The sequence below is a fragment of the Neovison vison genome, chromosome 6 (genome assembly GCF_020171115.1).
Source record: "Neovison vison isolate M4711 chromosome 6, ASM_NN_V1, whole genome shotgun sequence".
In the NCBI taxonomy this organism is placed as follows: Eukaryota; Metazoa; Chordata; class Mammalia; order Carnivora; family Mustelidae; genus Neogale; species Neogale vison.
Genome location: NC_058096.1, coordinates 169,298,231 through 169,313,761, shown reverse-complemented (window position 1 = coordinate 169,313,761; position 15,531 = coordinate 169,298,231). Strand labels below are relative to the sequence as shown.

Genomic DNA, 15,531 nt, shown 5'->3' with positions numbered 1-15,531 from the left:
CTCTGAGGGAGAGTAATCCAGAAAATGTTCCACTAGGGGAAGAAACACATCTGTGCTCCTTGAAGAAAAATAAGTGTGTCTGGGAACTGTTGGCCCTCCCTGGGTTATCCACAATATGCAGGGACATGCCTCCCTTCCCTCTGTACAGCACACCATTATACTAGAAATCATGAGCATCTAACCCATGGGGTGGGTGCCCCCTGAGCCTTATGCAGGGCCAGGCTGCATGTCAATTAACAAGGTGAAAATTTTATGTAGGAAAATTGCCTTGAAGATCCTTTTACCCTGTCCATAGTTTGGGGCACAAAATGCTACACATAACAAGACAGGAAACAACATGTGTTGGAGGGGATGTGGAGAAAGGGGAACCCTCTTACACTGTTGGTGGGAATGCAGGTTGGTGCATCCTCTTTGGAGAACAGTGTGGAGATTCCTCAAGAAATTAAAAATAGAACTTCCCTATGACCCTGCAATTGCACTCCTGGGTATTTACCCCAAAGATATAGATGTCGTGAAAAGAAGGGCCATCTGTACCCCAATGTTTATAGCAGCAATGGCCACTGTTGCCAAACTATGGAAAGAACCAAGATGCCCTTCAATGGACGAATAGATAAGGAAGATGTGGTCCATATACACTATGGAGTATTATGCTTCCATCAGAAAGGATGAATACCCAACTTTTGTAGCAACATGGCCGGGACTGGAAGAGATTATGCTGAGTGAAATAAGTCAAGCAGAGAGAGTCAATTATCATATGGTTTCACTTATTTGTGGAGCATAACAAATAGCATGGAGGACAAGGGGTGTTAGAGAGGAGAAGGGAGTTGGGGTAAATTGGAAGGGGAGGTGAATCATGAGAAACTATGGACTCTGAAAAACAATCTGAGGGGTTTGAAGTGGTGGGGGGGTGGGAGGTTGGGGTACCAGGTGGTGGGTATTATATAGGGCACGGATTGCATGGGGCACTGGGTGTGGTGAAAAAATAATGAATACTGTTATGCTGAAAATAAATAAATTAATAAAAAAAGAAATGTGTAGCAATTGTTCCATTTCCACTCGTGATGTAGAATGCTGCAAGAGAACAGTGTCCCTAGCCTGATAATAAGAAAAGGCTAATCTACAGAGCCCTGGCTCTTCTTACATCTGATAGTGAGCTGAAGTCCCAAGGCCACCAATGGACCTGAATCCCAAAGATTGACAAGCCCCTTCACAGCGATGTAAGACACATGCACTGTTGCCAACACACAGGAGGAAGAGGTGGCCAGCATAAAGGAGGATGAGAAGAAAGCAGCTAAAATGTTAATGGATTCTGAAAGGTCAGGTGTGGGCTGGTGGGACAGTTTAGAATAACAGAGAGCCCCAGACACCAGGCACATCTGCAGTCACTTGCGAACCCTTTTCTAGCAGTTCCTGCCAGGTGCTCACAAGGAAGACTAGGGGCAGGGCAGGCGGCCAGAAAGGAGCCCCCTTGGTGGTGAAGGCATGCAGGATGCCACTAGGGGACTGGCATAAAATCCCAGCCCCCTCTCTTGTATAAAACCCTCAGCCCCTGGGAGAGGCCAAGAAATCCACTCCCAGAGGACAGGCCAAGTGCCACTTACTGCTCCTGGGAAAAGGGCAGAAGTAAAAGCCGTCTTCCCTGAGGAGAAGGAGGTACCCCCTTGGGCCCAGGATTGTGCATGAATACAAAGCAGAAACCTACCCAAGCCCTGCCACAGCCATAGCCGTGTTTGGCTACCATGCAGAGGAGGGGCAGCACGGCAGAGAAAGCCTGGCTAGCAGGCCCTGCCTAAGACCAAGGCTTGTCCCAGAGAGCAGAGACTTGGGAGTGCAGTGCTGCACAACAGAAACAGCAGTCTCCCTCTGAGAAGGCGCAAGAGCTTGGAGAGAGGCCCCTTCTGTGGTGCAGGGGTTGCTAAAAGCTACAGGTAGAGAAGAAAAGTAAGAAAAGTTCTCTGGCATCTCAGGCCGCACAAACAGTGCCAGGTAATAGCAGCCCCCTCTGGATGAGTGTGACGTCTGTGGGGCTCTGAAGGTGACAGAGCAGTAACAGAACCCAAACCCAACTCCCACCCCTTACGTGAATGGCACAATCAAAATGCAGGCACTCCCACTGCTGTGGTAGATACTCCCCCAGTCTCAACAATTCTTCCAACACATAATGTCAGCGTTCGATCAAACATTATGAGAAATATAAAAAGCAAGAACGAAGCCCAACTCGTTTTCAAGAAATAAAGCATTCAACGAAACAAGAAGGAGAGGGGACACAAATATTAGAACCATCAGACAGGGACTTAAGAGTAATGGCGATTGTTCTAAGAAATAAAATCTGTTCAGAGAGTAAGATGGTGGTTGCCAGGGGCTGGGGGAAGGGCTCAATGTTTAGTCAGGACAGTTTCAGTTGGAGCCGTTGCGGAAGTTCTAAAGGCAGATGGTGGTGATGGTCACACAACAATGTCAATGTGCTTCTTGCTGATGAATAGTGCACTTAGAAATGGCTAAGGTGGGGGGGCACCTGGGTGGCTCAGTGGATTAAAGCATCTGCCTTCAGCTCGGGTCATGATCTCAGGGTCCTGGGATCGAGCCCGCATTGGGCTCTCTGCTCAGCGGGGAGCCTGCTTCCTCCTCTCTCTCTCTGCCTGCCTCTCTGCCTGCTTGTGGTCTCTATCTGTCAAATAAATAAATACAATCTTTAAAAAAAAAAAAGAAATGGCTAAGATGGTCCATTTTATGTTATGTGTATTGTACTTCAATACAAAATTTTTTTAAAGTCTATTTTAAAAAATGACAGTGAAAATCAGAGAGCCCAGACATACACCTGTCCCCTCACTCTGTTCTAAAAGGAGACAGTTTACTTTCATGCTATGAGGAAGAGGACAGTCAATGGCTAATTTGATCTAAAACCTCGAAAGCCTGAACTTGCAAGCAGATGTGGGATTTTCCTTCTGGGAATCTGAGGCCTGGTCTGAGTGACTGCAGTTAGAAGCAAAGTGCCTCCACTCTCTGATGCAACCTGTGACCAGTTCCTGAAGGAGTTCCCAGTGCTCACAAACCTGGAGCCAACTCTAAACCTCCAGGCCTACATTTCATGACATTCCTCAGGGCTGGGTGAAGAAAAGACAGACCCGATGTGGGAAAGAGAGAAACAGTCCTTGTGTACATCTCTGTGTGTCACTGAAAGGAGCAGGACCATGTGCATGGAGAGGTGGATATGTTTTCATGCAAGAATATGTGTGAGGTTGCAGGTCTGAACATGTAAGTGATGCGTGCAGGCATGTTAGGCTGGTGGCTAAGAAAGGCTCCCGTTCAAACCCAGCTCCCACGCTGAGACCCGAGGGATCGTGAGGAAGCAACCTGTCTCTCCAGGCCTCAGTTTCCTTGCTTGTGACACTGGGCTGATAATAGTTCCCCTGAGGATTAGAGAACACAGGGCACGATCCCCTGCTAACAGAGGCAGCCGTGGTCACCAGGAGAAGGATGCTACACAGGAATTTGCCACAGCCTTTCTTGAAAAGCTGGTGAGGATGACTTCTCCCCCTTCTAAAACTTTCCCATCCCGTCTTCCTTACTGCTCCCATTACTCCCTTGTCCTCCACCAAAATATGAGGATCATGGCAGGGGAGGGGTCACCTGGGCCACTGCTCTTAGAGTCACACTTCCCAAAGCCTCTCCCATCACCTAACAGTTTTCTGCTAACAGGCTGCTAAATGGATTTATAGTTTGGCTTGGTTGTCAGTACTCTGTCCTAGTGAGCTTATCAGTGGCATTTCAGACCTGGTATCAGGTGGGTACTGGGCCCCATTTTAGGGTGGTGGGATGTGGCTCGTCCTAGAAAATGTATCTCCAACTTAGCTACCTTTGTGGGGAGTTACAGCAATGGTTTGATGTGAGCATAAAACCCACGTGAATGCTACCGCCTCCAGGAAACCTTCCCTGGTTCTTACAACCAATAAGTACTTCCCAGATTCTACTGAAGGCAATGTGGAGACGCAGAAGGCTTTATAAAATGGGGGAATGGCACCACCAGACATATTTTAACAGGATCACTCTGAATGAAATGGCAGGGTTGGAGGTGATGAGGCCTGAGGTGGGTAGTGGCCATGGGGTGGGAGAGGCAGAGCCCCAGCCTGTCCTTTAGCCTCTCAAGCCACTGAGCTCTGCTCTGGCATTGGGCAGGGCCCACCTGTCTATGGCCCAAGCAGAGTCCTAGCCTGATCCCAGGAAGTGTGCAACAGGGGCTGCTAATGCAGAGCAGGCCCAGTGTGGTATCCCCAGGCAGCTGGAGAGACAGAAGCCAGCCTGTGCCAGGCACAGCACCTAACCCCAGTCTTCAAGAAAGCTGGGGGAAGGCACTGCGGGGGCTCTGGCTGCAGCGCCTCCAGTTCCTTCTGCAGGAGGGTGCCACCTGCAGGAGGGAAGACAAGGCCCTTCCTGGCCCAGTCTTCCTTTTAGGAAACAGAGGCATCCCTGGCTAAGCGAGATGCAGAGAAGCTAGACCATCTGCTGCTATGTCCGTCACAACGGGGCAACGGACGCCAAAGCATTCCTGTCTGTGGCTACACTGAAGGAAACCTTACGTATGTGCAGGATGCCAAAACAACATGCACCAAGGAGCTCATGGACCCTAGAGCTGGAGGGCAGACGTCTCGATGATGATGACATATCTGATGTACCGATTTTCACATCCAGCTGCCTTTCGCCTCCACACTCAGCACACCATCTCTTCAGACTCTTGTCCTACCTCATCTACCCTGCTGCCATCTTCCACCTATGGTGGGTTGCTCTCTGGTCTCTGATGTGACCTATGCTTCTCACTCTCCATGCCTCTGCCCAGGCTAGGCCCCTTTCCGGGCACAACTTTCCTCTCTCTGCTTTTGAGGCATGTGTCCTCCCTATGGGGGCACCTTCCACATCATCTCTTCTCACAGCCCCGGATGGCAGGGATGGCTTCCTTCTCTGAACCATGTAGCATTTTCTCTCTCCCTTATGATGCTTATCGTGTCCACATGTTTACTCCTCCATACACTGTGATATCCTCTGTGCTGGGATTCATGTCTTAACTCTGTATCACCAGTCCCCAACACAAGACTGACATGGAGTAGGTGTCCCATAGATGTGACTCTCCTCTTCTTCTACCTGTGGATGACTCACTAAAACGATGCTCTGTGTATTTGCCATAGCAGAGCTGAGGAAGGACTCGGCAGGCATAGCACCATCACTCCCACCTCTGCCTGTGGAGCATATCACTAACTGACCATCACACTCCTTCCCCCTGAGCTAGGACTCAGCCTCAGGATACTTCTCAACACAAAGCTCTAGTCTCATCTTAGTGGAGCAGAAAATATGGGACACAAGTAATCAACATACCACTCGAATAGAGTTGGGACGTGGGATAAAGTTGGCCAGCCTTGGCAGAAAACTATTTACTAAATTCCAGGTACACTCTAGCAGAACCAGGCGTGCACTAAGAGCTCACATATTCTTGTGGACAAGTGGTTTTCAAACTTTTGTGAGCAAAATATCTACCTGGGGTATTTGTTAAAAATGTATATCCCTGGACCTGCCCCAAAGATATTCTAAGGAGTGCCTAGGAATCTGTAACTTACAAGGCACTCCAGGTGCTGAAGCAAAGGGTCTCAGACCACAATCAGGACATTACTCACCAGATCTGTACAAGTCTGTAGCCCCCTCACTACTGTAATGGTGAACCAGAGACCCAAACAGGAATACACAGTACCTGAGGTCACACAGCAAGTGTCAGGGCCAGAAGCCGAGGGCCAAGAACTCTTTGACAGGTCCCAGCAGATGGCTGCCTGTAGCACCCCCAGAAGTGGAGTATCACAAGGCAGACCTGGGCAGCCTAGAGGGAGTCCTAGACCTGAATCCCAGAGAAGGAGCACAGGAAACAGACTTACCCCCTGCTCCATGCTGTCGTTGGCACGGTCTGTGACTTTGGAGATGAGAGTCAGTGCACCTGTGGAGGGAAGCAGAGAAGAGAGCAGGCCTTCTGTAGAGGAGGGCCAGTCCAGGAGCCACCATCCTCGCCTCTTGTCTGTCCTCTCCTCTCTCCCACCCACTCCCCAAGATCACTGCCATTGCAGGGGCTTGTCTGTGGATGGCACCAAGTTTTCCCACAGCTGGATCAGGTTACAGGCCCCACCCTTGTTGTGCTGCTACTGCCCAAGTGTCCTTGACAGTGATTTGACCATTTTATACCTTAGTTCCCTTGGCTGTAAACTGAATATGTTAAAATAGGGACTTCCCTGGTAGTTCATATGCATGGACAGTCACATAGAACTGGGAGGAAATAGGGACACTACGGTGACTTTTTGAGACCTGACACTACCTCCTAGCACCAAATCCTGATTACTGCCCACTTCTTTGACTGGATGAGAGCCCATCCCAGGGATGCCTGGCCTGAGGTGAGGAGGAATCATCTCAGAAGCCCCAGAGGTTTCCTGCCCACTGCGGCTATATCCTGCACCAGAGCTGGGAGAACAGGGACCTAAAGAGGAACATGTCCTCATCCTCCAGGTTCATGCTGCACTTACCCTGCGTGTTATCGTACTCAGCTGAGTCCGGACTAAGGTTGTTTAAATAGTCTGCAAGGGAAAAAAAAAAAGTCTTCAAGGGGAACAAGAGCCAGGGTTAGTTTGCCCCTGGGAGGCCAGTCCCTCCTGTCCACAGCAGGAGCCCCCCTTCCAGACTTGGAGGAAAAGTGCCAGAAGAATGGGGTATCCACCCTCTCACCCCTGTTAGCCCTCCACACCACCACACTAGAACAAAACAGTCTCCTGAATCATCACCAGCATCACTGCCAGCACTGCTAGTCATTCACTTATTCAACAAGTCTCCATTGAGTGCTTGCTGCGTGCCGGGCACTGTGGTATGCCTTTGGCATATGGACACAGACAAGGTAAATCCCTGCCTCTTGAGAAGCACACTGTCTACTGGGGGAACAGATGTGACCATCAACACACTGGAGTGTGATATATTAAACCTTTAAAACATTTATACCCAAAAGCTCTACATGGGCTGGCCTCTCTCTAGTGACCTCTCCATGTCACTCACTCATTCTGGCAATGCTGGCACTCTTACTATTGCTTGAACACGCCAAGCCTGATAATACTCTCAGGCCCTTGCACTCACTACTCCCTCTACTAGTACGCCCTTTCTCAGATCTTCATGTCCTCACTTGGCAGAGATCTCTATGGAGTGTTACCTCCTCAGAGAGGTCCTTCCTGAGTGCTGTATCTAATTCAGAGCCCGATTACGCCCCATCCCCTCAGCCCGCTTTATTTTCTTCAGAGTTCTTATCACTGACATATCTTTATTTCCTTGTTAGTTTGTTAAAGTATAAACTCCACAGTGTCACAGAGTTTTGGCTGTTTAATTCACTGCTGTATCTCTAGCATCTAGCACGAAACCTTGTACACAGTAGACGCTCAATAAACATTCGCTGAATTAGATGAACAAATTCCATGTCTGTTGGCCGTAATATACTTTCCTTATGGCCTTGGTCACTACCTGGAATTACACGCATATCTCTATGTGTGGGTGTCTCTTACTGGGACAGCAGTTCCCCAGGTGTGGTGTCTTTGTCCATTTGGGAGTAAGCTGGGTAAATGAGTCTGGAGCTCAGGAGAGAGGTGTGGTGTTTCTGGCAGGTGGAGAGGGAGGGAGGGGATGACTCCCTGTGGAGAGTTTGTAATACAGCAAGGAAGGGAAGAGAACCTAGCACTGAGCCCCAAGAAACACTAACATTAATGAAAGAGTTGACGTAGGGAGGTTGTCAATACAGATGGAGAAGGGCAGTAGAGAGGTCTCAGGGAGGCAGGGGGAAAGAGTAAGTATATCACAGAAGCCTCAGAATGAGAGGGCTGAAAAGCAGAAAGTGGTCAATGGTTAAGCCACAGAGATGGCTGCAGCAGGTTCAAAGTGGAAAATATCCACTGATTGGGCCATAAGAAGGGCTTGGTGATAAGAACAGCTTTAGGGAAACAAGACACCCACCGAGGAAATGCAGAATGGGGGAAGGGACGAGTTTCTTTGTTTTAGGATGGGGGAGGCTGAAGTAAGACACAGAAGGTGGCCACTGAAGTGAGGTTTCCATATTGGCAGCAGGGGGTCCAAAGCTCAGCTGGAGGGAAGGTGGGGGCAGAGTCTAGCATGTCTGGAGAAGCAGGTGCCAGGAACTGAGAGTAGTCCTCCCCCTACCCTCCCCACCCCCATGGTGGGAAGGGAGGTTGTCATCACACAGTTGGCCACCATCACCAGCACCCCTTCTCAAGTGCTTCCCCCCGACAACACCTCAGTGCACCCTGACCTCCTGTGGGGCCCACCTGTAAGGAGCACTTGGTACTGGAAGAGGCGCTGAACCACCCGCAGCAGCCGGTGCTTCACATTCTGGCCACCTCCTTGCTGACTCTGCTGCTCCCAAGAGATAAGAAGGACAAAACTCCATCAGAGACCTCTGTCTCAAGGCACCAGGCTCACGGCATCCTTCATACACTGTTCCATCCACACATTTTCCTTGTCACACTGAGCTGCTTCTATAAAACTAGGATCCCCTCCTCCAGGAAGGCCTCCCAGATTAGCACAACCATGCTGTGACAGTTCCTTCCTTCAAGCTCACAGTCAGTGCTACATTCAGTAACATGGATCTACTAATCCCTGCTTTGCATCTAATATTAGTAAAAGGGGAAAAGCCCCCATTTTTCTGTCTAGTAACTGGATACCCAGTTTGTTGGTCCATTGTTGGTCACTCCAGTGGCTGCGGCCCTTGCTTGCTTTATGCTTTTCTACTGGGACAGGAGAATGGTCACTAAAACCCTCACCAGGCTGGGGGCTCAAAGAGTTGTCATCGATCATCCATGAGGGAATGTTCTTGGTTCTAGGTCTTCCCTCCTACTGGGTCACCCTCTCCTCCCCCAGCCAGGTCTTCCCCTCTGGCCTCAGACCTACCAAGAAGCCCTACTGATTTACAATGAGCCCTTCCATGCCCACCCCACCCTGTATCCTTAGGGCAGGTTCTTATAGGACCAAGGGACCCACCTCGAACTCACGGACAGCAGCTGCCAGCCGGGGAGAATGCAGGCAGTTCTCACTGAGCAGACTCAGATACCTGTCGAACTGCAGGATGTGAGTGGCATGGTGGTCAAAATCCTGCTCCCGGACCAGGAAGACGTCAGCCACCTTCTGCTGGCCCTCCCTGCAGCCAGGGAGGGGGACGGGACAGCGAGAACTCAGCCTTTTGACCAGCACAGTGTTCACTAGTGAGCGCTGGAGTCACATTACTGGGTGGCAACCCCAGCTTGACCCTCTTGTGCTCGTTTTACTTTAGGCAAGAGAATGAACACCTGTGTCTCACTTTCTGCATCGGTCAAATGGAGACACCATTTCACCTGCTGGGTTTTAAGAGCCCCTCGCCCAGTGCAATGGAGGGAAGTAGGGGCAGGAGTCCATGGACAGCTCACCAGTGCAACAGCCTCTCCCCCAGCTCCTCCAGGATCCCCTGATGAAGGTCTCGGATGGCTGGGAGTTCACTCAGGCCGCGCCTTAGCTCCTCCCTGGCCAGCGTGTCCTTGCCCTCCTGGTCTGTTTCATCCAAGGCCCTCATGACAGCTCCATGGAAATCCTAAAACACCAAAGGCTTGTTACCACAGCTCACAGGACTGAGCACAAGTCCTCCCTGGGAGATTCCCCTGACCTACACAGATAGTATAGGACTTTTGGCCAGCATTTCAGACCCCAGCATTCTCACCTGTAAAACAGGGGTGATAACACACACCTGGTGATCACAGATAACTCGTGCCCCAAAAGCACCCAATACAACGCCTGCTACAGTGGAGGGTGTTAAGCATGTTCATTCCTGAACTTGGGTCATGCTCTTCAGGTAATCCTCTCTTTGAAGTAATATAAAGTGCTCTACCATTATCCATCTTTGAAAAGGTTCATGCACTGTTGCTTTTAAAACAAAGGCTAAGGGTGCCTGGGTGGCTTAGTGGGTTAAAAGCCTCTGCCTTCGGCTCAGGTCATGATCCCAGGATCCTGGGATTGAGCCCCGCATTGGGCTCTCTGCTCAGCGCGGAGCCTGCTTCCCTTCCTCTCCCTCTGCCTACCTGTGATCTCTGTCTGTCAAAATAAATAGATAAAAATCTTAAATAATAGATAAACAAAATAAATAAATAAAAATAAAACAAAGGCTAAAGAAATCACAGGCAACTCCTCTATGGTGTGTTAAGCAGTCACTGAAAATGATACAGATGGTGACTATGTACAGATTTTCATGTCCTAGAGCCAGAAATCAAGAAGGGATACAAAGTTATCTTTCTACCTTAACACAGTTCTGTAAAACAGAAACAAAGGAAAAAGCTAAAAGGAAATCAATCAAAATGTAAATAGTAGTTATATCAGGGCTCTAAGATTAGGAATGATTTTTTTCTTCCCTGTTTTCTAAAATTTTTGTATTATGATTAATTACTGAAAAATTCATCTAAATTGAATGAACATTAAAATGATAACAAATGCAAAACATTTTTCTCACAAGAACAAGTTTTTATCTTTAAATACACCTGCTCTTGCATGAACCAGAGCTCTGCAGTTTTAAATATAAGGAATATACTGAAACCACCTCAAATTGTGGAGCAGTGCTCATCAGGAAAAACTTTAGCATCAGAAAAACTTTACCATCAGGTGGTCCAGTCCAAATAAAGGTCAAATCACCTTTATAATATTTAGGAAAGATGACCACACTGCCTTGTTTGATTGCCTCCCTGATGGAGAACTCACTACCAAGCAAGACAGTTAATTCCACTGCTGAACGATTTTCATTGATAGAATAGTCTCTTTACATTGAGATCTGAAAGGGGAAAATGCCAGAGAGGATGAGCAGCCCCTCCTCCAGGAAGTCCTACTGATGTTCTCTCACAGTAAAGGAATGCAAGAGAAGGGGAAGGCTAGGAAAAAAAGGCAGGGAGGTAGGTCAGGGTCAGAGAGAGGGACAAGGGGAAAGAGAAAGAAAAATGAGAAAGCAGAGAGAAAGAGAGAGAGAACGATGGAGGGGAGAGAGATAGGGGAGGAGGGACTGATGGAGAGAGCAGGACAGAGAATGGGAGAGGCAGCACATTCTCCTGCGCCCTCCCCTCCTCCAGTATCTGTAATGAGGCTGCCGTCAGACAGAGGACACCAGATGTGGGGGTTACAAAGGTCTCTACTTCCTGAACACCTCATCCTGTCTGAAGCTGACCTCCTGCTGCTGCAACCTGCTCTGCCGGGAACTGGGGGGAAAGATTAGGAGAGGACGGCTCACCCTGGCCTGTGGTCCCAAGGAGGGAGGATGAGCTGGCTTTTCCTGAGGCCGGTCCTCATCAGCCCCAGTCAAGTGTAATTTGAAGGTCTCAGGACACCTCTAGTCCCATCACTGAGGTCAGAAACTTGGGGCTGAGTCTTGAACTAATGAAGAGACTCTTTAGCTGAAGGCATGATTGTCCTTAAGTGGATGCCACATGCTAGAGCTGTAATTAGAAACCAAATCCCATTGCACCTAAGCTATCAGAGCCCTTCCTGAAAGCATGTTTCAGAGGGTGGAGAAAGTGTCATCTACAAGTGAGAGGCAAGTAGGGGGAGGTGGTGTTTAGTTCTTATTTCCGCCCACAGCTGGCTCTGGGACACTGGGGATGTTCTGAACCTGGAGTGTGGGTTTCTCTGCTGACACAGGGCAGGAGGACCCTCCCACTCTTCCTTATGAGTCTCCATGGTTAGGACCCAGCCTCCAGCTCTGCAGGTTCTTCTCAGCCTTGGCATCCCAGAGAAAGAAAGAAAACATCCTGATGTAGACAGTAATCCCTCTTGATTGGGCAGCTGGTTGACAGGACTTTCAACACATTGTTATTGGCTCTGCACCAGGTTCAAGCTCAGATACACCAGAAGAGCAGTTGATGACTGTGGATAAGCTGTCACCTACATGAGCCTCCGTTTCCTCACCTGTAAAATGGGGATAACAATACCACTAAGCACAGCACAAGGCTGCTGAGAGGCTCATCCTGACGTGTTTTTTTTTTTTTTTTTTTTTTAAAGATTCTAGAGCACAGGCAGACAGAGAGGCAGGCAGAGGCAGAGGGAGAAGCAGGCTCCCTGCCGAGCAAGGAGCCCGATGTGGGACTCGATCCCAGGACGCTGGGATCATGACCCGAGCTGAAGGCAGCTGCTTAACCAACTGAGCCACCCAGGCGTCCCTCATCCTGACGTTTAAAACTGCTTTGTAAACTGTGAAGTGCTGTCCCCATGGCAGTTGTGATTATATTGTAGTTATGACATCTTCAGAGCAGGGTCACATCTGTTTTGTTTCCTGCTGTGTTTCTAAAGTCCAACAGAGCATGTGACACAGAGGAGTTTTATAGTACTCACTGACGACTGACTGACTGAAAGACCTTTAATTAACGGAAAGGAGAGTGAGCCACAGGGAAGCCAAGATCATAATTCGGTCACTCTGCCGCCCAGACCAGCACATAAAGGGAAAGAGGGTGAAGGCGAGGGAGAGAAGGAAGGACAAGCAAAGACAAGATTGATGGCTGCATGTGCATTGGACCCCAGGGAACTGAAATATTAGCTGCTCTGCAAGCTAGTTTCTCATCTGTAATTAATTCTCAATAAATTGACTCAGTCCCAACGGGCAGTATGGCCATCATCAACATGACTCATTTCAAAAACCAGAGCATAATTGGACTCGCCACAAACATCCGTTCTTAAAACTCATGCATTGGCTGGCAGTGCCAAGTGCCAGCCACACCATCCATCACTCCCTGAAAGGTTTCTGCTGTCTCAATAGTTCTGGCCATTATTGCACCCAGGGTCTCTCAGATGGAAGAAGAAAGGAGGTAGGAGATACCCGGCTTTTATCCCCTTATTCATTCAACATATATTCTGACTGCCTATTCTGCACGAAGCCCTGAGGAAAGAGTGAAAGCAGGAAATGCTATTCTGCCCTCAAAGAGTTTGCAATCTAGAGAAAAAGAGGATTAAAACCACAATTTCTACTCAGAGGTGTAAGTGCTGTGATGGAGAAAAGCATAGGAGCCATAGCTGGCCACAAGGGAGACCTGGCTTACCTCTCAGAAAGCATGCCAGAAAGGCAACACCTCCACTGAGATAAGAGGGGAGTGTTTCAGGCAGAGGGACAGCATGTGCAAAGGCCCTGAGGTGGAGAAGGAAGTAACCTGAGTATGTCTTGGGAACAGTGTGTGTGTGCACCTTGCAGGAAATGTAGAGGATTAGAATATGATGGCACTGGAAGATCATACAGAGAACCCATCCTACAGGGCCCTGCAGGCTTTTAAAGGAACTTTGGTTTCATTGGGGGTGACAGGGAACTACTGGATCAAATTTCTATCTTAGAAAATTTACTCTGTTGGAAGAACAAACTGGAGGTGGCCAGAATGAGGGCAAGGCAAGTGAGAAGGCTGTCCTAGTCATCCAGGAGAGAGGCCCAGACCCAATGGTGGCCATGGGGATGGAGAGAGGGGATGGATGAGAGATACTAAGGAAGAAGAACTGAATGGCCCAATGCCTGCAGGGTCCAGTCCAAACCCCCTCTGGGCTCAAGGATTTCCTCATCTAGTCCACCTTCTCGCCATGTTCACTTCCTAGATCCCTGTGGAGCTCCTGTTCCAGCCTTAGAGATTCTAGGCTCCAAGCCAATGCCTAGAGAACACAAATGAGTCCTTGTCTACCTGGACAGTTGTGTATGTGTGACGTTGGGCAAGTCACTTTATCTCTGTGGACCTCAACTTCCTCCTTTGCTAAATGGGGATACAAATAAATACCTTCTTCACAGAGTTTGTGCACATTGCCTTCTGCTATGTTTTAGGATGATTCATTTTTATGTTTTCCTTCTCCCCTAGATTGAGGAGCTGTAACCCCAGCACCCAGGCCAGGGAAAGTGAGCAACACAACAGTCAACATATACCGAACATCGTGCGCCATCTGAGCTCAACACTGTACAGTCACTTTCCCATCTAGTCCTCAGAACAACCCTTTCACTTTGGCAGTATTATTTCCTTTTGCCAATAAAATAATCAGGTCCAGAGGGGTTAAATAAATTGCCCAAAGCCACTAAGATGGCAAGATTCAAGCCAAAGTCAACCTGATTCCAAAGTCTTGGCTCTTTCCCTTGTTCCATGCCAATTCCACATTTACAGATGGGCACAGACAGGAAAGTGACTTGCTCAGGTCAAGGAGGTGGAGAACTCAGTTCTCCAATGGCCAGGGCTTCTATCCAACCACAGAGACCATAAGACAGCCTGGTGGAGAGACCTGAGTGTGAGGACTGCCTCTCTGGCTCTGGAGCCCAGACAAGTTTCCTGGAGTTCACAGGTTCTCAGAATCCTGTCCTGGGCTTATGAGGGGGATGGTGAAAGTAGGGACCTCCTATGCAGGGCTTAGTCCCTTGGCCCCTTTTTCTCTTTTCCAAACCTACTACTGAGTTTTCTGGACAGCACAGTATCTCTATTCTCTGAACTAAACAATTGGTGGGCAGTCAGAATGTCAAACCACTGATGTTGCTGCCAAAAGTCAAGTGCACTCACTGGGATCCCATCTGGCCAAACACACACAAAACTCAACCAAGACCCACATGTATCACAAACATGCACTGGCAGGCCATGAGCTATCTAGGAGACATGGCTTCACCTGGCCTGGTCAGTCACTGGAGGGTACTTTGGAACCCTGAAAACAATTCTGTGTCAGGGCACACAAAGACTTTTTTTTTCTTAAGAGAGGGAGGAAGAGGAAGCGGGGGCAGAAGGGTAGGGAGAGAAAATCTTAAGCAGGCTCCACGCCCAGCTCAGAGCCCAATGTGGGGCTCAATCTCATGACTACAAGATCATGACCCGAGTTGAAATCAAGAGCTGGAAGCTTAAACAACTGAGCTACCTAGGGGTCCCTAGACGTCTTAAACTGTATATAAAAAGTATGAGCCATACAGAAAAAGAAATAAATTGGACTTCATAGTAACAGATTGAATATGGAAAAGGGGAATTTGGTTGTTCTATGTACTACTGCTATTCTTATCACTTTTCTGTAAAGTTGAATTTATTTATTTTTATTATTTTTTAAAGATTTTATTCATTTGCTTGACAGAGATCACAAGTAGGCAGAGAGGCAGGCAGAGAGAGAGGAAGGGAAGCTGGCTCCCCGCTGAGCAGAGAGCCCGATGCAGGACTCAATCCCAGGACGCTGGGATCATGACCCGAGCCAAAGGTAGAGGCTTAACCCACTGAGCCACCCAGGTGCCCCAAAATTGAATTTATTTTTAAATAGAAGTTCAGGGTGGATGCACAGTGGATGCACAGTTGAAGGACAGATTTTCAAATCATGATCTCAGGGTGGTGAGATTGAGCCCTGTGCTGGGCTCCGTGCTCCACATTCAGTGTGGGGTCTGCTTGAAATTCTCTCTTCTTCTCCCTCTGCCCCTCCTACCTGTGCTCACTCTCTCACTAAAATAAATCTTTAAAATAGATAGGTAGATAGATA

The 15,531-nt window shown here is 48.7% G+C and overlaps 1 protein-coding gene across 3 annotated transcripts in view; it reads right to left on the bottom strand.

Moving 5' to 3' along the window:
• The window catches only part of FGD5 (FYVE, RhoGEF and PH domain containing 5), a 122,253-nt gene that overhangs the window by 23,849 nt on the left and 82,873 nt on the right, over positions 1-15,531 (bottom strand). For all 3 annotated transcript variants that reach the window (XM_044252924.1, XM_044252925.1, XM_044252926.1), the window contains exons 6-10: positions 9,477-9,637; positions 9,055-9,211; positions 8,343-8,430; positions 6,552-6,602; positions 5,916-5,974 (exon numbers count right to left, since the gene is read on the bottom strand). In XM_044252924.1, coding sequence (XP_044108859.1) covers positions 5,916-5,974; positions 6,552-6,602; positions 8,343-8,430; positions 9,055-9,211; positions 9,477-9,637 — 516 coding nt within the window. The remainder of the gene's footprint in view (positions 1-5,915; positions 5,975-6,551; positions 6,603-8,342; positions 8,431-9,054; positions 9,212-9,476; positions 9,638-15,531) is intronic.